Consider the following 21,884-nt stretch of genomic DNA (forward strand, 5'->3'; position numbering starts at 1 on the left):
AATTTGTTCACAAACTTTTTTTTATCTTGTTTCTTTTAATTTTGTTACATTTTTTGTGTTTTTAACAGTAAAGTACAGAGTGGGTTACAAAAGTCTAACAGAGTGAATTCAGGTAAGCAAAGTGCAACTTTTAAAAATAAGTAGAACTTAAATTTCAACCAAACCATATGTAGGTAAGTTGTAATTTACCTTATAATAAAATTTGTAATATTCCTAACACCATTTTACAAATTTGTTCTTTTTACAATGGGGTGAGGCCTTTTTATAAATGACGGCTTAGGCTAAGACCTTAAGTTGATGGTTCATTGGTCCGAAAAGAACCATAGGAGGAAAAATTGGAGGTTCATAGCTTTATAGATAGTTGAAGTTCTTTGAGACAAGCCTGGACAACATGGAACGGCCATGATTTGTTTCAATTTATAATGGAAAAAACAGGTACTACCTGTTGAAATTGTCATTCTTTGTTGTTCAAAATGTTTTCAACAAAAAGGCATAAATTGACCATTTTTCCCCTTATAAATAGAGGTAATTTTTGATCAAATGAAAATGTGAACATCTAATCATCATATCATGTCATATGCATTATGTTAAAGTGGAAGTAGGGAGAAAGTTCAATCAATAATTCAAATTAGATTCTAATTGAATTTTAACTTTGCGCCAAGTGTTTGTTTAACTACCCACAAATTTAAAGTCAAGTGTCTCTTATTTTAAATGGACTTCAATTATTTTTATATGTAGATTCACGAATCTTTTAAAAAAACTCAATCAATAAATTATTACAATTCTATGTAAAAATTTGAATGTGTAATACTTCCAACATACCAAAAACTATTTTAAATCAATCTAAGACTTCTTCTATCTCATTCTATACATTTAGTTCCAATTTGAAACAACTTATATTCTATTTAAAATTAATCCATATTTTCTTACACAAACTTATTATTAGTCTAAATATAAATATTAACGAAAAAGTATACCATGTTCTAAAGATTGGTTTTTTTTAATATCTTATTTGAAAATGCACACATGAAATAAATTTATTACATCTCATATTAAGTTAAGAAGCAACAAAAATATAATAAAAAAAAAAAAGAATGAAAAAAAATTGCATGTTCTACCAAATGATATTCTATATATATACACAATAAAATTTGAACGTATGTCGTCCACTCTATGATAATTGTCTTTATCATAATGTCAAGACACTAACTAGTTTTTAATGCAGGCATAGTTCGAATCCTAACCGAATAATATTCTTATAAGGTTTTTATTTTTATTTTTTTAAAGAGTTGACAAAATATAAGAACCATCAATAGCATTTAATAAAACCTCACTCTTCTACAAGGTATTTAAAGCTCGTTTCTTCCCAAATTCATCACTTATGGAGGCTGCCGATTCAAGGATGGGGTCTTATGCTTGGAAGAGTATCCTTAAAGGATGAGACATCATTCAAAGGGGGGCATTATGGAGGGTAGGAAGAGGAGAAAAACTAAACATTTGGCAGCAACGTTGGCTGCCAAGAAAACACCCAACGTTTCTGCCTACTTGCCCATTAGAGAGTTTTAAAAATTATACCATAGATTCACTTATTGACCCAAGCACAAGAAGATGGAATGAAGAGATGGTGGATGGATTATTTGTGGAAGAGGATGCTAAGTTGATCAAGAAAATCCCCCTAAGTCGACATCTAACAGAGGACACTTTGTATTGGCCTTACTCAACCTTAGGAAATTACACTTGTAAGTCCGGATATAGGTTCCTTAAAGAAGAAGAGGAGCTGCAATTAAATTCACAAACTCCTCCTATCTGTCATAAACGAGTTTGGAAGGAAGTATGGCAGATGCAAGCTCCTCCAAAGATAAAAATTTTTCTTTGGAGAGCTTGCCGTAATGTACTTCCAACCAAACAAGCTTTGATGCATAGAAAAATTTTAGAGGAACCAATCTGTGAGAGGTGTAAACTGGCAGTGGAGGACTCGGTGCATACTTTGTGGTCATGTCCAAAGCTGGATGTAGTGTGGGCTGATCACGAAAAATGAGGGTTTAGGTGCGAAATTGAGTTCACATGTGTAAGGGAGCTGCTGTCATGGATGATAGAGGAAGGGAAGTCTTTGGAGCTGCTGGCTTACACGACATGGACTGTTTGGAATCAAAGGAACAAGGTGAGGCTCAATTTGCAAGCCTGTCCGATGCACCATGTTGCTGAACAGGCAACTGAATTGTTGGCACAATACAAAGCCAACACAGAAGCATCAAGTACACATGTAAGGAGTAACAGAAATGAAGGAAACAAGTGGAGAGCACCACAAGCTAGTTTCGTGAAAGTTAACTTTGATGGAGCGGTTTTTGATGATGCAAATAAGTCAGGTGTTGGTGTTGTAATAAGGGATAGCTATGGTGATGTCTTAGCTTCTTGTTCAGAGAAGATTCTTCAGGCGTATAAAGCTAAGGTGACAGAAGTGTTGGCTGCTTGGAAAGCTCTGTCGTTTGCACATGAGCTGGGGTTCCAAAATGTCATTCTCGAAGGTGATGCATTACATTTGATTCAAGCTTTGAAATCTCAAAAACAGAGCCTATGCCCGTTGGGTCTGCTTGTGGAGGATGAGAAAATTTACTCAAGTCATTTTCAAAGAGTGTTGTATTCTCATGTAAAGAGAAACAGCAATCGTGTAGCTCATAATCTGGTGAGACATGCTATAAGCATACTAAATTTTCAAGTATGGATAGAAGATGTACATTCTCATATTGTTTCAGTGTTACATTCAGATATAACTCATTTACATTAATAAAAGTACTCAAGTTCTTTCTCAAAAAAAAAAAAAAAAATCAATAGCATTTAACATAGATAAAAGTTTTAATATGCACCTAATTATGTATCGATAAACAAGTTAGTTGCAATGATCTATAGTAGCAACACGTGTCTGGTAACGTAAGCTTATTGCCAAGTGGAACATTAAGGTGGGTGGATTTTTTTGTGAATTGCTAAGGTAAAATCATGCCCCAGGTCCATGGGTTTAGTGGGCCAACCCCCACATGGGTGGGTAGCAATCACACATAGTAGCAATGTGTCAATGTAGCGTATACATATAATTGCTTGATTTTTCTTTTCTTTTTGCTGGTATGGATGGTGAATACTGGATATTCGGAAGTTGTTGGATGGGCCGGATGTAGGCTGGGTTAGTACATTGTCATGCCACTATGCAGATCTAAACATGAACAAATTCTGAGCTTGAGCCTTTTAGCCCAAGGATAAACTAGTAGGGCCTAACATAGAAAGTGTCTCTTTTTATGAATTGGGCCGCAAAGTTGTTCGGTGCCCGTTGGATCTGGCAGCCTTTCTTCTTGTCCAATTGAAATTTAGTGTACATTTGACATGATTAATTTTGCCAACTTATTTTACTATTCAATTTATTTTTGCTACTATTCATGAATCCCACTGTAATTTTTGGTACTATTGATGAATCTTACTATACTAATTCAACCAATTTTTACATCTATCTACGATACTTTCAGCAAAAAAAAATTTAAATTTAACAAAATAAACAGATCCAAACATTACTCTCCCTCCCAATATAATTAGACTATTACTCTGTGCAGCACAATTGATGCATGCTCCTCCTATCTGAATTATTAGTTCACATAGAAGCCTAGTTAGTGGGGTTCTAGGAGTTAAGTATCTAGTCCACCTCGTTGTTGTGCTTGGGTTCAAGTAGCGTGAGACTCATTAGCACTGGGCCACAGGCCAATGTGATCATGCTCAGTAAGATGTGATTTACCTCCATGATCGGATGATCCTACCTCTTTTTTCACGCTTTTATTGGTTGGCTAGCAATTCAGGACAAGTTGTTAACAAAGGAAAGGCCATTTGCAATGGGAGTAATTGCTGATGCTAATTGTGTTATCTGCAAAAATAGAATTGAGAACAGGGAGCACATTTTCTTTGAATGCCCCATATCCAAGAGAGTATGGAGAATTATTATGGGCTGGTGTTTTATTCTATATTAAATAGAGCTTCCTGTCGCTCTTGGAGAATTTTTTTTTCCTGCTGGCTTCTAGCATATTGCTTTGTCATTTCTTTTGTTCTCTACTATGTGTTATTGTTATTTTTTTATTTTTTATTTTTTTTCTGTGTTGCTGGCTGTTCCGGTTGTGCTTTTGTAGTGTCTTTGTAATGAATTTATGTATCAGTTTTCTTAAAATAAAAGAGCCAAAATATTAGAAGGTGGGGAAAGGAAGAAGAAGAAGACGAAGATAGGGAACTAGAGAAACAGGGGTGGGGTAGGTGGAATCGTAAGGTGATGGCCCTGATGAGAAATGCAAAAAAGAAAGGGAAATGGATTGGATTGAATAATGGAGGAGAAAGAGAAAATAAAAGGACAAAACAAAGAGTGACAGATTTTTTTTGGGGTGACAAATTGCTATGGTTGGGGTATGTGGCTAAGTTTAATCGGTGGAAGAGATTGTTTTTAGATAATAGAAGATTTTGTTATTATTATTATACAAGTGATTTTATTTTTAAAAATATATTTATTAATTTATTTTTTTATTATTATATAGGTGATTGTATTTAAGTAGATATTATTTTATTAAGATTTTAAATTTTTTATTTTTGAGATTTAATGTAATTGTTGTCAATTATAATGTATGTCAATTTTGATGTATACAATTAATAAGAAACAATTAATTTTTTGTTACCTTATTCATCCTCATAAAAATGGTTAAATCATTGTTTACTTTTCAAACCAAACGCAATTCCATTCAGCAAAATTGTCTTTAAGAAAAAGTTTTAGCATCATACCAAACACAATTTTTCAAAAAAACACACTTCACAAAATGCATTTTTCTGAGTAATCTTTCCAAACACTACCTAAGGAAAATTTTGTCTTATGCTTTATTTTTTATTTTATTTTTTACAGTCTTGTGCTTTTATAGGAGCATGTTGCATATATTAGTCTCTTGTACAGATTCAAAAACAAAAACAAAAATGCTGAACATATATTATATAGTAACAAATGTTGTGAATTACAGGTTTACATTGAAGCCAAGTGGGATCAAGGAACAATTAGATCCCATCTTTGTAGACAAATTCAACATTTTTTTTTTTGCTGAATGTAAACAAATTCAACTAACTAACAAAAGTTTATCCCAAAAAATTAAAAAAAGACAGTAACAACAATTAATTAACTATTAAAACAAGAATCTTTTACTCACGAGGCCACAATAGATTTTTTTTAGCCCTTCCAACCCTCCTGACAATTTTGTCTTTTACCTCCTCTTGTTCTTGCTCCCAAGCAACAAAGAAAAATAAAACAAAATCCTAAAGAAAAAACCCCAAGCCAAAGTGATCCACAAACAATTCCACTTGCTTATATCAGTGATTCCCTGTTGCTTTAGTATATCAGAACCCGTGGTCACACAAGTTGTGCTCGTGATGTTCATGCCCAATGTATCGCTAATGCTCTTCAACAGGTTCACCTTAACCGAGTCTGGCACCAACCTAAGTGGCGTGTTATCGAACATTTGGACTCCTCTGAAAAATATTAGAAGGTGGGGAAAGGAAGAAGAAGAAGACGAAGATAGGGAACTAGAGAAACAGGGGTGGGGTAGGTGGAATCGTAAGGTGATGGCCCTGATGAGAAATGCAAAAAAGAAAGGGAAATGGATTGGATTGAATAATGGAGGAGAAAGAGAAAATAAAAGGACAAAACAAAGAGTGACAGATTTTTTTTGGGGTGACAAATTGCTATGGTTGGGGTATGTGGCTAAGTTTAATCGGTGGAAGAGATTGTTTTTAGATAATAGAAGATTTTGTTATTATTATTATACAAGTGATTTTATTTTTAAAAATATATTTATTAATTTATTTTTTTATTATTATATAGGTGATTGTATTTAAGTAGATATTATTTTATTAAGATTTTAAATTTTTTATTTTTGAGATTTAATGTAATTGTTGTCAATTATAATGTATGTCAATTTTGATGTATACAATTAATAAGAAACAATTAATTTTTTGTTACCTTATTCATCCTCATAAAAATGGTTAAATCATTGTTTACTTTTCAAACCAAACGCAATTCCATTCAGCAAAATTGTCTTTAAGAAAAAGTTTTAGCATCATACCAAACACAATTTTTCAAAAAAACACACTTCACAAAATGCATTTTTCTGAGTAATCTTTCCAAACACTACCTAAGGAAAATTTTGTCTTATGCTTTATTTTTTATTTTATTTTTTACAGTCTTGTGCTTTTATAGGAGCATGTTGCATATATTAGTCTCTTGTACAGATTCAAAAACAAAAACAAAAATGCTGAACATATATTATATAGTAACAAATGTTGTGAATTACAGGTTTACATTGAAGCCAAGTGGGATCAAGGAACAATTAGATCCCATCTTTGTAGACAAATTCAACATTTTTTTTTTTGCTGAATGTAAACAAATTCAACTAACTAACAAAAGTTTATCCCAAAAAATTAAAAAAAGACAGTAACAACAATTAATTAACTATTAAAACAAGAATCTTTTACTCACGAGGCCACAATAGATTTTTTTTAGCCCTTCCAACCCTCCTGACAATTTTGTCTTTTACCTCCTCTTGTTCTTGCTCCCAAGCAACAAAGAAAAATAAAACAAAATCCTAAAGAAAAAACCCCAAGCCAAAGTGATCCACAAACAATTCCACTTGCTTATATCAGTGATTCCCTGTTGCTTTAGTATATCAGAACCCGTGGTCACACAAGTTGTGCTCGTGATGTTCATGCCCAATGTATCGCTAATGCTCTTCAACAGGTTCACCTTAACCGAGTCTGGCACCAACCTAAGTGGCGTGTTATCGAACATTTGGACTCCTCTGACAAAGCACTTCACTGGGTCATCGAATTCGTTTTGCAAAACACCTTCATAGGGGTACTTCACCAGAGAAAGATAATGGAACCAAAGCCAGTAAACTGGGATTCGATCCCTGGTGATGAAAAACCCACTGAACAACAAAAAGTAAGCTAAGATAGCAACCACAACTGTGTAACCCAACATGACATGAGCTACTACCCCTGATAGAAACGTTACGAACGAACTTCCAGCCCAAAACGATGCGAAGATTGTGAAGAGGAAAAAGAAGAACCCTGAGAGTCCACCAGCTAGGCCAACTGCCCAGAAAGTAATGGCTGCGAAGGTGAAAGAGAGGAAGATTAAAGAAGGGATTGAAATGATAGAGTGAGCAAGAACGTAGGAAGATCGACGATAAGCATTGTAAGCTGTTTCTCTCATGAAAATGTAACGCTCTTGAAGGAACACAGGGATGGCTTCAGCACAAGTATAAAAGGTTGTGGACATAGCGAAAGCGAAGAACCCTAAACGCTCTTGTGCTCCTCTTGGTGAATTATCGAGCCGCCAGAACATGGTGGCTAAGATAATCCCAGTAAGAAGCACTGCACCGAGTCTGATTCCGAAAAGTTCAGGCATTCTGCTCGAGTTTGTAAGGGACCGTTTTGCTACGACCATCATTTCAATCCAGCATGGGTTGGCAAAAGTTGGGACCGAAGATGTGAGACCAGTGGTATTGTTTGGTGCACCAGAGACTAATTTTCCTCTCGAAATGCTTGCGCTAATGGCGTCTTTGAGGGACAGCTTTGGACCGCTGTGGAAGTAGTTGTTTCCTTGGTCCTTCTTTGCTTGCCATGACTTGTTGAATTCGACCAAGTTCTTGGTCCCTTCCGGATCTTCTTCGAGCTCTCGAATCAGATCGAGGGCGAACTCAGTTCGATTCTCGTTCTCTGGTATTGGGTGTCCAAACTCGGCGAAGAAGTGAGGTAAGCACGTTGGAGAGCCGCTGAACACGGTTTGTCCGTGTGAGAGGAAGATCAAGCGGTCTAATAAGCTGAGAATTCTGTAACTGGGTTGATGTATCGACATGATGACAATGCTTCCACTCTGAGCAATTCGCTGCAACACTTTCACTACCATGAACGCACTGGTCGAATCGAGTCCAGAAGTGGGCTCGTCGAGAAAAAGGAGTATTGGGTCATGAATGATATCGATTCCAATCGAAACACGCCTACGCTCACCACCGGAAACACCTCTATGGCCTTCATCACCAATCACAGTCTTGGCTGCATTTCGAAGGCCTAATTGGTCGATTAGCGCCTGAACTCTGGCTCTCTTCTTTGACTTCGAGAGTGATCGAGGGAGCCTAAACTCGGCTGAGAACATGAGCGTTTCTTCCACAGATAACATAGGAAACAAAAGGTCATCTTGCATAACATACGCAGAGATCACTTTCGAAAGACTCGACTCCAACACTTCACCATTCAAAGTCACAGACCCTTTGAGGCTTTCTTTTGAAATTCGATCAGCAAGAGCATCGATGAGCGTTGATTTCCCAGACCCACTAGCTCCAAGAACAGCCATGATCTCTCCCTCTCTGGCTTCCCCAGAGATATCATTCAGTAAAACCTTGGTGTTAACACTGATCTTATTACTCTCCACCGCTTCCAAATTATGCAACGACTTGTCGTTTCGAGAGAAGCATGAGGAAAACGACATCTTCTGGCGAACCTTGACACTGTAGGTGAGGTTTTTGAATGAAAGAACAAAAGGGTAAGATGAAGATACGGAGCTACATGCGTATGAGACATCGAGGACTCGATGAGGGCGTGGTGTGTTGGGGCCAGAAGTGTCTGACTGTGCATCCTCGACTCGCTTCAAGAGCTCGCCGAGCGTGGGGGAGATGTGTCGTTTACACGAGAGTGGCTTGAGCTCCATTGTTTGGGTTTGGTTGAAGAAAGAGAGCTCGTCATCGGCTATTTTTGGTGCTGATGTTTTTACTGCCGATGACATGTTTGAGGGTGCTACACGAGAGATTCGTGGGTGTTGTGTTGTTGGGGTTTAGGCAGAATTTATAGTAAGTAAGGAAAATAGAGAGAGAGGATGTTCGGTGATTTCTAAGTATCCAACCGTTGCGGGTACAGTAGGTGAGAGGAGTTGTGCAGCTTTGCTAGTTTACATTTCTACCAAGTCAAGTCTTGAGGTAGAAGGCTTCATGAGTTTTTTTTTTTTTTTTTTCCCTAATGCTTCATGAGCTTTACTAACGACAAATTCAGCGTCTAGAAATTCCAAACAGAACTTTAGAAATTTGACAACCAACCTCTCACGAGCTTGGTTGAAAAATGTTAGTAAGGCGGTAAAATTCACAACTTATCCATATTAATGAGTTGTTATGAATTCACTTTTTACAGCTTTGCATATGGACAAGTTGTGGATTTTATTGCGGTACTATCATTATTCTCATTATTGAATCATTGATACGAGAAATGTTAAGATCACAATTCTTTATATTAGTTAAGCTTAAGTTTAGTGTTCAGTAGCACTGGACTCATTAAAATGATGACATGTATCCACTTTTAAACATATGTTACTATTTAACCGGGTCCAATGCACTTAATGCAATGGATCTAAACTAAGTCTTTTTTATATAACTTGCCTACGTGACAAATTGTTAATGATAGAGTAAAAGTGGTGAGTCTATATGAATTCATAATTTCATCTCTCACAACTCATTACATGGACAAATTGTAACAAAGTTGTGTAAAAAGTTATAGTCTTAACATTTTTGTACTAACATCGTTTCATCTAATATTTAACCCAAAAAAAGAAAGAGTTATTTAAATTAACCACAATATTTATCACATTATCTTATGTGCGTGTTAGATTATGATTAATTACCTATCACTTTTACATTAATTCATAATTTTTTTCTCTATTAGCCACAAATGAAGGCAAAATTATGACATAAAAAGTTGTGGTCCTTTCTCTCTCTTTTTTTCTTTTTTTTTTTTAGAAAGAACATGTTTGGGTTGCTCTAACAAAGTTTTCCTTTAAACCCTTTCAATAAAATCTTCTCCAATCTTATGCGACTATTCATTAACCTATCTATGTACATACATAATTTGGCTCATTGGACTACTTATTGCAAATTTGCAATTGAGATAGTTCCTTTATCATCTCTTCTCTTCTTATAGTTCCTTTATCATCTCTTCTCTTCTTACGTAGGTTTTTCTCACCGAAGCAAGAGATGGCTTTGGACACATTCTTATGGTTTCTTCTTAATATATTATCTTTATTCATAAAAATAAATATTAAACCATGTGATTTCTTAAATAATTTTAAAAAGTTATAGATGACTTTTTAAATTGGTCATGCAATTAAAAATATAGGTGGAAAATTATATGAATTGCCATTCAGTTTGAGGTATTTGGTTGCTTCATTTTTTTCCATTTTTAGGCTTTGTTTTGATTCTTTTCTATTCTTAATAATATTTAAAATAAACGCTCCATTTATTTTGAAATAAAAAATATTATAGAAAATGTTTTCCCATTTTCAAATGTTTGTTTGCAGGTAAAATGTGGTTAAATTTATAAAATATTTTTCGTTGATCATCAAGTCCTTTATAAAAATTTGTAAAACGTTTTACCCTTAAAAATTTGGTAAAACAATTTACAAAAGAACACAGTGGCTTCCTTCACCCCATCTGGTGGCTAGGTCACTTGTTTGATGGGTTGGACAACTAGTGCCAGTGGTTTGGTGGCCAGAGCTGCCTCTTCGGCTACCGATATAAGGGTCTGATGGTCGAAGCTACCGCTCTAACTACAAGTGTCGACAATCTAGAGGATGAAGCTGCCGTTTTGACAATCGATGCTAGCAGTTTGGTCATTGGAAACACCACTCCAGTGGTGGTTTCCATCAGTCTAATTGTTGGAGCCATCATTCCGACTGCCGGTTCCAACGATCAGGTCAGTGAATCTCTGACACCAACAATTTCGGCGGCTGAGTCACTGGTTTTGATAGTTTGCTTGAAATTTTTTAATTGTAATACCAAACGTCTGAATATATTTTACGAAAGTATTTTACATGTATAACTTTTTATTTGTAACTTTATGTTTGAAAAGATTTTACTTCAAGAAAAAAAAAGCATTCTTTATATCTATTGAGGAATGGTGCAGTGAAAGCAACTATAATGGAAGGTGATGATGCTGAAAAAATCAACAGTGGATTGCACAATGCTCGTACCCTCGAAACGATGCCTGCACAGAGAAAAGAGGACCTAACAGAGAGCACCGGTGTGGTGCCGGCCAATTACCCTCCGAAGGTCAAGTTAGACAGTATGCTCACTTAAGCACAAAAAGGCGTTGAAAATAAAAAAAAATGCATCCCACAGATAAAAAAGAAGGTCAACGGACCCATTGCATAACAAACATACTGAACGGTCAGTGTATAAATAAACCCCGTAAAACATAACGGGTGTTATAAATTGTTCCACACTTTAAAAAAAAAAAAAAAAAAAAAAAAAAACTAAGTTATTACAAAGGAGAGTTGGTATAATCAAGCTCCTTCTTCTTCTACATCTGGACGGTCCCCAGCATCTTTGGCCTTGCTATCTACAGCAGTATGATCCAAGGGAGCTTCACGGACAACGCCATCCTCATCAAAAAGAGCGTCTGTATCCTCGGTCTGGGCAGGCTGGGCAGTGGACGGCTCCGGGGCAGAGACGGAGACGGCGGACAAGTCCAAATCGGGATACAACCTCCTCACCTGACGGAGGGCATCGTCGAACCCGTCGTTGTAGACTAGACTTAGCTCCGCAATAACCTCACTGGAGTCACGGTACTCTCGTACGGCTTCCTCCTTGGCATGACGGACCTCGTCGTCTTTGTCCACTAAGGCTTTTTTCAGGTTTTCCACCATCTGAACGGCCTCATCTCGGGCCGTCTCGGCCATCCCCAGCTTTTTCTCATGAGTGATCTTCCAGGCCTTCAGGTCGAGCAGATCCCCCTCCGTCACCTTGGCCTTCTCACGGAGTCGGCCAATGGTCGTCTCTTGATTAAGACACCGTCCCATGAGGCCCTTCGTCATAATCATAGCCTGAAGACGGCAAAAATAAGTTAGCGAAACACAAAGAAAACAGGGGTGAACGGACAGAATAAGGTGGACGGATCATTACCTGGGCAATGCTAAAGAGGGTCGTCTCTCCCATCGCCTCCGTCGAGTGGTTCCCAAGATCCTCGTAGTCGTCGGTAGTGATGATCGACGACATCCTTTCCAAGGCATACTTGGAATCCTCGCGGAGCAAGACGGGTGGTTTCTTCTGCTCGCCTGGCTGACCCGTCATCAGCCCCTTGCCTTTGCCATGCTTAGACGGAGGGACTGACTTGCTCCCCTCGGCCATCAAGCCAAGGACCGGGTCCAAAGGAACTTTAGGCTGCTTGGACGGACCTTCGCTCTTCATAGGCAGTTTCCGTTTTAGAGAGGGCTTGCTAGAGCCCGTCCCCATTGCGTCCGTCCCGGTTTTTTTGTTCTTCGCGGCCTGAAGTCTTATGGCCACCCGTCTTTTGGCATCCTCCATCTCTGAAAAAGGACGACGGATTATAGAAAAAAAAAACAAACAAAAAAAAAAAAAAAGAAGTGAAAATGGCAAGAGATGGACGGACTTACGCAGACGGGTCGTTTTCTCGTACTTTGGCCGCCGGGGTGGGTTCAGGACCGTCGCAATACCAATGAATAGTATTGAGGTTGACGAGCTTGGCCCACGTCCTCTCCTCTGGAGTTGTCTTGGAAAAAATCTTTTCAAGGAAACTAAATTCCTCGAGTGTAACTTGGGGACGCCGTCGAACTGCAAAATAGAAGACGGAGGTTAGAAACATTACAAATTACATGAATGAACGGAGTGGTTTACAACGGACCATACCAGATGAGTTTAAAATGCCCCAAACTGTGTCGACGGGCATGAAGTCCGTCTCCCCTGCATGACTCATCCAGTCGTCTCCTTCCATGAAGAAATAACGACTCTTCCAGTCTCTGTTTGAGTCCAGGGTCTCGTAGATGACTTTCAGAACGGGACTCCTAGGGACGAAGCTATACATGCCCCTTGACTTATCTATTTCATCTGGACGGTAGCAATGAAGGAACTCTCTTATTGTGAGCCTCCTCGCTCCGTCCGTCATGGCTCCGTACAGGACCTCCATGGCAATAAAGACCCTCCAGGCATTGGGGGACACCTGGCTGACGGATATGCCTAGGTAACTTAAGAGTTCGCGGTGTAGTGAACTCAATGGGAACCGCAACCCAGCCTTTAACACCGACTCGTACACGCCCACTCCGTCCACTCCTTCGTAATAACACTTCTCCGACTTGTAAGGTAGACGGAGTGGGATATGGTCAGGAATTTGGTAACGGTCCCTTATTGTGTTGAAGTGACCTTCCTTGATGGTCGACGTAAAAGCGTGGACCGTCCACTCTGGGGGCAAGATGAACTCCCTAAGTCCATCAACCCCTACGATGGACCCCACTATTTGTTCTTCGTCATCTGGAACCTCCTGGGCTTCAATCATCTCCAGGCCCTCATATGTTGAGGACGAGGAAGATGACGACGGACTACTCTCGCTCGAGACGTCGTGGTCTCTGGGACCTGACGGATATATCCCCTCGTAGTCCGCCCCGTCGGGAACGACCGACTGGTTACTTGACGCACTAGACATTTCCTACATATAATTAAAGAACCTAAGACTCTGACGGGTTGGAGATAACGACGGACTCATTAAAGTGCAAATAAAAGAAAAAAGGAAGGACGGATATAAAACAAACTCACCAGGAGCTTGTAGTAGGATACGACGAGTGACGGATGCTTGAGTGAACGGGTTGTGCTCTGACAAACGTGACGGACTCGCTCTGACAAACCTCTTCCAGCAGCAAGTGGAGAAATGAGAGGCGGAGGCCTAATATTTATACTGGGAGTGCACGGAAGACGAAGCGACGCCTCGTTCCAAAACAACAGCCACTAGCAGATTGACATTTGGCACAACGCATTAATGCGCCAGCTCCTGACTCAGCATTGTACGGATGAAAATTTACAAGACAGGCTACCGAGTTTTAAATCCGTCACCCCATGGGTCCGTTCATATGTGCTGACGGACCCATCGGGTGAGGGGGCAGCTGAAAGGGGAAAAATCTCTTAAGCCCGAATAGACGGATCCATCATTTGCACGGGCCCTATGTGGACGGACCTGATGTGAACGGACCGGACATGGACGGGCTGAATAATGGTGGGCTAGTTATCCATGGGCCTGCTGAGCCCCTAAGGAGGGATATTTTGGCCCATTCTCGTAAGAGCCCAAATAGAGTCCTTGCGCTAGTAGGACTTCGAAAATCTGGTATACTTGGTAGAAATCTTCCGCGTAAGGAGGAGACTTGTTCATCACGTTTTGGACTCCACAAGAAGAGTCCTATAAGGAAAAGACTTCCGCATCAAGGAAGGGATGCCAATCTCAAGCCACTATAAAAGCCCCAATACCCTCATAAGCCAAGGTACGCATAATTAACCTATTCTAGCATTCTAAAGTTGTGAGCATACTTTCTAACTTGACCTTCGGAGGGTAATTGGCCGGCACCACACCGGTGCTCTCTGTTAGGTCCTCTTTTCTCTGTGCAGGCGTCGTTTCGAGGGTACGAGCATTGTGCAATCCACTGTTGATTTTTTCAGCATCATCAGAAGGTATTTTTTTATACAAAATTTGTGCATAAAAGATTTGTATGAGGTTACTTAAATAATTTCTAATCTTATAGTCTAATATATCCAACTATTTTATCTATATTTAGTTTCAACAAAATCAATTGTGTACAGTGACCTTGTAGATAAAAGTTTTAGACGGACATAGATTTGTGAAATCAGTCGAAATGATCTACAGCAATTCTATAAAGAATAATAAATAAATAAAATGCTTTAGACAAGATTTTTCAAATAGTTGTCTTTTTAGACAAGTTTTAATGTCTTTGAAATCGTAAAGCTGTCTTTTTCTATCACTTTCCCTCCCAGGATTTCCTTGCAATCAGCAAGGAATAAAAGACACATTCCTATTTTTAAATTATAAATAAATTTTTTCGTTTGAAACCTAAATAATTTTACACTATTACCAAGAAACCTAAAACTTTATCGTTGAATTATAACACAAATGACTCATTTTTTAATTGTAAAAGTAATGTGTAGGATGAGATTTTTAATTCAAGAGTTACTGGATAGTGGATACATGTTTGAATTTCTAGTATAGTGGATGAAAAAAATAATCTAAAACTTTGATACACTATAGACAACAAGCTTTATGAAAGAATTTCCAGTACACCCATACACGGAAGAGGAATGATCAGAGTCTTTGATTATTTTCATTATTTTTTATTAAAAACAAGATATTATTTATTATTTGATCATTCAACAAATCATCTATAAGATTTTTTTGTGTTTCACTTGACGCTTTATAAATTATATATAGTATGCCATGTAATTGATTTTTTTTTTTTTTAATTTTAGTTATTTTATAAAGAAAATCAAATAAATTCACAATGAGTTGTGATTGATAGAATCATGGAACATAAAGTGTGCGTTTAACATAGCTTAATTTTGCCAGCTTGTTTTATTATTCAATTTATTTTTGCTATATTCATGGGTTTCACTGCACTTTTTAATACTATTCATGGATCATATTATACTATTTTAATTAACTTTTACCTTTATCTACAGTACTTTCAGTAAAAAGTTTTTAGTTTCAGCAAAATAAGCGGGTCTCAAACCGATCCTTAGTATGGCAGAAAATTTGTATTCAACTAATTGGGTAGTTTTCCCAGAGATGAATGGATAGATATGTGGTCAATTCGCTTCCTAAATGCAATAAAACAATAATAATTACATCCATTGCAATTGGATTTTTAATATTTATATGGTTTTGTTCACTAAATATCTTTGCGAAACCCAAGTTTGAAAAAAAAAATTGTAATCATTGGCCCACAGCTTGGTAGTGTGTCAAAATCAAAGAAAACCACATTGTTTATCCATATATTTTTTCTTCCTAATTGCCAAAATCGTTTATTGGATATTCCAAAATTTACTTCACTTGCTTTTGTGAATTTGGGACACTTTTATTATTTATCATTAAATTTAAGGAGGCAGAACTTTTTGAAATTTAAATAAAATTAAAACGTTTGCCCTTAATTAATTTCAATTGCATTATTATTGGACTACTAGTCGCTCTGCTTTTATGGCAAAGTGGTTACCTACGCCTCCTAATATAATCTCCACACGCATTCATTCCCTTCACGAAAAAATATTCTGGTACATGACGTGCTCTTATTAATAGGGACTTTTTTTTCTTGATTGTACTTAACCATACTTCATTTCGAGCTCTTTTTTCTCATGCAATTGAGATTATGGTAGGTAAGGATGTTATATCTGCTGTGGACTGAATTAGTTGAGTGTTTATCTCTTTATCTACCATGGACTGTCTGCATGGTTAGTGTTTGTAGGCAAGAAAAGTAGAAAACAAGCTTTATGTTGGCCTTCGATCTCATCACCTATTACCTATACTCTCACTTTATAAAATATTTTCCCCAAATGCAATTTGTGTTATTTCTTGGCTTAGTGTTTTCCCAAATGCACTTACTTTTCTAGATGAACATGTTTCTTTTCCTATGTTAGAATAGTTTGTTACTACTCCCTTTGCCTTTCACTAATCTGAATCTAAATTAATTTCAGCAAAACACAAAACTCAAAAACCCAAATAAGTTGCTGACAAATAGTAGTGGCTCCAGGAATTTTTTTTAGGGTGGTAATGAATAAACTTAAATTAAACAAAATATAATAAAAAGATAAATTTATATATTGACAACAAAAAAAAATAAAAGCAAAAAAAGAAAAAAACCCAAATACATGAAGTCTTACAATTTTCTTCTACGAATTTTTTTTTTTTTTTTTATTTTGAAATCGTTGCATGATAATCTCATTCTCAATGCTACAAGCTACATTTTTTTCAAAATTTTAGTTAAATAAAATTTTTCTTGGATTTTTCTTTTTGTTTGTAAGGACTCAATATATTGTTGAGGAACAAAGTTTGAGGACAAAATTTGACTACAAACTTAGTTATAGCTTAAGAACACAACTTTCGCTAAACAAATTAACATGGTTACATATTTTGAAAATCTAACTATTGAATTGTATGTTCTTTATGTTCTTAAAACGCATGTCAAATTTCATGTCAATTGGATGTTATTTACTAACTGATCCATAAACTATTGATCTTTGATCTTCTTGAAGTTTTGCAAGTATAGAGGATATTAGGAAAAAAAAGTAATCTAATTGTGTATTTGTCAAAATTCGTATCTATTAAAAAAAAAATTATTTAGTGGAGTTGTAACTTTAGTCTATAACCAAGTTAATTTGTTGCGAAATTTTGTCCGAAGTTTAATTATATTGAGCTTAAAAAAATTTAGGGTAGTCACACATTTTTTTAAGGGTAAAAAAATCATTAAATTTTTAAATTTTATATATAATAATGGTTTTTTTTTTCTAGCTCAAGGTGGTCCTGTGACCACCCTGGCTCTAACGTGGAGCCACCAGTGCTGACAAACGAGCAGATCTATCATGATCACAAAGATGGAATTTTTATCTTGGACATCCAGCACCTAACCAACAAGCCCCAGGTGGCCTTTGATAATTTGATAGTTGGGGTCAGGAAATTTAAATCCTTGATATTTTCATTGAAAATACTAAAATGTTCTAACTAGTTGAGTTACAAGGTTCTTAGTTTAGATGGACTTTTCAAGTGCTCCCAAGGCTAGCCCTACCACTAGGCCAATTAGGTGGTCGCCTAAGGCCCCAAATTTTAACCAATAAAGATATTTTTATACCTATAAGAATATTAATTAGGCCCTAAATATTGGCCAATAGATGAAAAAAATAGCAATGCAATGGACCAAAAACATCAAAATGCTACAATAATTTCACAACATTTCTAAATTAACATGTCAACTCACATGTGGGCTTACCACAATCTCTAATCAAATTTTTTTGCTATGCTAATTTAGGAATATGAAATTGTTGTGTTCCTAGCATTATTCAAAAGAAATTGTTTAGAGTAATGTTATATCCACCACAATTTCACAACAAATTGTAGGTAGCAATCTGTTATTGATAGGTAAAAAAGTGATGTCAGCGGCGAGTTCAAATTAAAACCAATAACAGATTACCACCTAAAATTTGTTGTGAAAATATTATGAATCTAACATTACTCAATTGTTTATAGACAAAAAGGGGGGGGGGGAATTGGCAAAGAGTAGGTGGACCATGTCCACTCATTTCTTTGTTTTAATTATATCTNTGAATAATGTTAGATTCATAATATTTTCACAACAAATTTTAGGTGATAATCTATTATTGTTTCTATTTTTTTTTAATAATGCTAGGAACACAACAATTTCACAACATTCCTAAATTAGCATAGCAAAAAAATTTAATTAGAGATTGTGGTAAGCCAATGTGTGAGTTGACATGTTAATTTAGGAATGTTATGAAATTATTGTAACATTTTGATTTTGTTGTGTCCATTGCATTGCTATTTTTTTTTTTCATCTATTGGTTAATATTTAGGGTCCAATTAATATTCTTATAGGTATAGAAATATCCCTATTGGTTAAAATTTGGGCCTTAGGTGACTGCCTAATTGGCCTAGTGGTAGGCCTAGCCCTAGGAGCACTTAAAAAGTCCATCTAAATTAAGAACCTTATAACTCGACTAGTTAACACATTTTAGTATTTTTAATGAAAATATCTAGAGTTTAAATTTCCTAACCCCAACTATCAAATTATCCCCCACTCCCCACCAAAAAAAAAAAAAAAGACCATTTGGGGCTTGTTGGTTTGGTGTTGGATGTCCAAGTTAAATTTCCATCTTTGTGATCATGATAGATCTGTCTATTTGTCAGCATTGGAGGCTCCAAGTTAGAGCCAGCGTGGTCACAGGACCACCCTAACCTAGAAAAAAAATCATTATTATATATAAAATTTAAAAATTTAATGATTTAGGCAAACCCATTGTTGTATTATATTATCTTTATATATTCTTCGTACTTACAAAATTTCAAGATGTTCAAAGATCGGTAGCCATGTCATCAATAAATTGTTTAAATTCAAGTTTGTGTAGTTTAAAATATTTCATAAAAAATAATTTTATGGATCAAATAGTAAATAATAATCGTTTGACATGAAAATTGGCATACATGTTAAAAATATATAGAACATGTAATCCAACGGTGAGATTTTCAAAATATGAATTTAATAACAAATTATTGAGTGTTGTAATATTGCTTAGAGTTACACCAAGTGTAACTTAATATATATATATATATAATTTGCACAATCTATAGACAAATGTTCTAAAATTTGGCTGTCATGCATTAAGAGGGTGATCATAACCATCGGTTTGTGGTGCAGCAAGTTGGAGGGCACTTAAAAAACTCATACGTGCAACAAGTTTTCTCTTTGATTTATGCAAAAGCTCCTCTTCACCAATTCTCTCTTTTTTTTTTCTTTTCTTTTTTTAATAAAAATGTTTTTTTAAATAATACAAAAGTCTAAATCTGTACGTGATAATTGATAACTTATGGAGAGTTTCAGTTAATTTGACTGGTAAAATCTTTTGTCCCGTCATATAAGAAATTTGTGGTTCAAAATCTGTCTCTACCAAAGATCAATAATATTTTAGTTTGATAATAAAAAGCAGTAAGTAATCATTAAGCGAATGTTATAGATTAGAAATTTTATCTTATCTAAAATAATTTTTTTCTTTAAAAAAAAAAATTAGTGAGAGTTTGGGGGTTTTCAGCTTTTATTGTTTGGAGGGAAAAAGTCAAGTTGTGTTCCCCTTCATTAATTGACTTTCGCAATTATTCAAGCTATCAGCTATCACAGTTTCCTCTTTAACCAATAATCGAGTTTGTTTTACTAATCACGGGGCCAAGCAAGATAATTAGACTCCTTTCTGTCCTTTGTATGGTTAGTTTTAAGGCAGTTGAAGGTTTCAATCAAACAGCTAATGCTGCCTGCAAGAAACTTAGCACTTAGTCCGACATGAGGATAACATATTTCACGCCCATTTAATATCTCATTTTCTAGGGTGATCTTGATTCATATATTACATTTACATTAATTCTTAGGTGGTCTTAGAGCACTCTATTTCGGGCTCTCGCAAAAAAGGTGGACCTCACACGTGTGTCAGTAAGTTTTTTCCTATTGTTAAAGTTAAACACAAAGTCAATAGATATTTAAAGCCATATACTATTCTTATAATTTGTTTAGATGTAACTTTTAAAAAAAGTTTTTTTAATGAATTTCATGTTCATATGTGAGTTGTTCATCTAATTTTATTTTAATAAATTTTTTTGGAAATTTTTTTATTTGTTTTTGTAGATTTTCACTTTTTCATTATTATTATTATATTGTGTTCATTGCTAGTAACAAATTATCTAGAGAGCTCTTTTGAAACTTGATTAATTTTTCACAAAACTTAAATTAAATACATTTTTTAATGTTAACAACTAGTGTGTGTGAGTGTATATTGTTTATAGACAAAAAAAAAAGGGGGGGGGGGGGAAATTGGCAAAGAGTAGGTGGACCATGTCCACTCATTTCTTTGTTTTAATTATTTCTTTAATCTTCGTAGCTTCTTATATATATACTAGTTGTTAACATTAAAAAATGTATATAATTTAAGTTTTGTAAAAAATTAATCAAGTTTCAAAAGAGCTCTCTAGGTAATTTGTTACTAGCAATGAACACAATATAATAATAATAATAATAATGAAAAAGTGAAAATCTACAAATACAAATAAAAATATTCCAAAAAAATTATTAAAATAAAATTAGATGAACAACTCACATATGAACATGAAATTCATTATAAAAAAAATTACATCTAAACAAATTATAAGAATAGATTTTAAATGAAAAATATTATCTAATTAAATTTAAATATATAAAATGCCTTCATTTAAACATAGCCTTATACCCCAAAATCCCTTGGGCTACTCTGAGTGCTCCTATTCTCAAGTAATGGGTTGCAAAATCTAGGATGGTTCAAAAAGAACATAATGGACTATCTCATAGTCATAGCTGTCAAGCTCGATTTGCTGATACACAAGGCGACACATGTGTTTGATGTTATACGATTTCTTAATTTCTTGTAAAACTGGTTAATCCAGCTCAGCAAACAGCTGACCAAGTAAAAGAAAATGCCATTAAAGAAAGAAAATTTGAGGCCTGGGTCAAATAGATTGGCGTGGAGGTCGTCATATGCATGATTACACAATGGAGAGTTTGTTGCTAAGTTAGTTGCCTAGCTATCTTCTTCATCCTTTGTTTTTTCCATTGGAGATTATCTAATTCTCGAATGCACAAATCATATGGGACTCTTCTGGGGTCCCATAAGGCCATAACGTGTCGATGTATACGACATTTCCAAAAATTCTAGAGCAGCTCGAAAGTACTCTTGACAAGTTATTGTATTTGTAGGAAGAAATTTGGTATGTATACTCTTTTTTTTTTTTCCATTCTAAAAATCTTGAAAAGTTGGAAGGAAGATACAACTACAAAATGCATGAGCAAAGTCCATGTTTTGAGTCAAGGGGTAGCGACGGTGGGTTTGGGTGTCGATGTTGAATATTAATTGGTTGATCATAGAGGTTGACAAACATAACAATCCCTTATGCTACATCCGGAACTTCTTTTAACTCATAAATTCTCAGAATTTTTTTTTAATTATTAATTGTAACCCGTTATTGAATGCAAATCTTATGTACTACTTTTTATGTTTCATTTTATGCCCTACCAACTCTGGTATGCCATGTGTTTGATTTTCTTTTTCTTTTTTTATTTTAACTTTTAGTTATTGAGAATTTTATGTCCACAATATTTTCACAATAAATCATAGTTGTTATTAACTGTAACTGATGGATAGAAAAGTAATTTCAGTAGTGAGTTCAAATTAAAACCTATAACAAATTACCGCTTAAGA

The 21,884-nt window shown here is 35.6% G+C and overlaps 2 protein-coding genes across 2 annotated transcripts; one reads left to right on the forward strand and one right to left on the reverse strand.

Moving 5' to 3' along the window:
- The first annotated feature begins 2,089 nt into the window (after positions 1-2,089).
- On the forward strand, positions 2,090-2,785 carry LOC136067864 (uncharacterized). Its single transcript, XM_065774226.1, has one exon. It carries the CDS (start codon positions 2,090-2,092, stop codon positions 2,783-2,785), a length of 696 nt encoding a protein of 231 aa, XP_065630298.1.
- A 3,514-nt stretch (positions 2,786-6,299) lies between these two features.
- On the reverse strand, positions 6,300-8,886 carry LOC136067852 (ABC transporter G family member 20-like). The gene has a single exon (XM_065774202.1). The coding sequence runs from the start codon at positions 8,837-8,839 to the stop codon at positions 6,590-6,592; it is 2,250 nt and encodes a 749-aa protein (XP_065630274.1). The 5' UTR covers positions 8,840-8,886; the 3' UTR covers positions 6,300-6,589.
- Between the last annotated feature and the right edge of the window lie 12,998 nt (positions 8,887-21,884).

Source organism: Quercus suber, unplaced genomic scaffold (assembly GCF_002906115.3).
Source record: "Quercus suber isolate HL8 unplaced genomic scaffold, Cork oak 2.0 scaffold_88, whole genome shotgun sequence".
Taxonomy (NCBI): domain Eukaryota; kingdom Viridiplantae; phylum Streptophyta; class Magnoliopsida; order Fagales; family Fagaceae; genus Quercus; species Quercus suber.

Coding starts and splice junctions, on each gene's coding strand:
- LOC136067864 (XM_065774226.1), top strand. CDS start 2,090: ATGATAGAGGAAGGGAAGTCTTTGGAGCTGCTGGCTTACACGACATGG.
- LOC136067852 (XM_065774202.1), bottom strand. CDS start 8,839: ATGTCATCGGCAGTAAAAACATCAGCACCAAAAATAGCCGATGACGAG.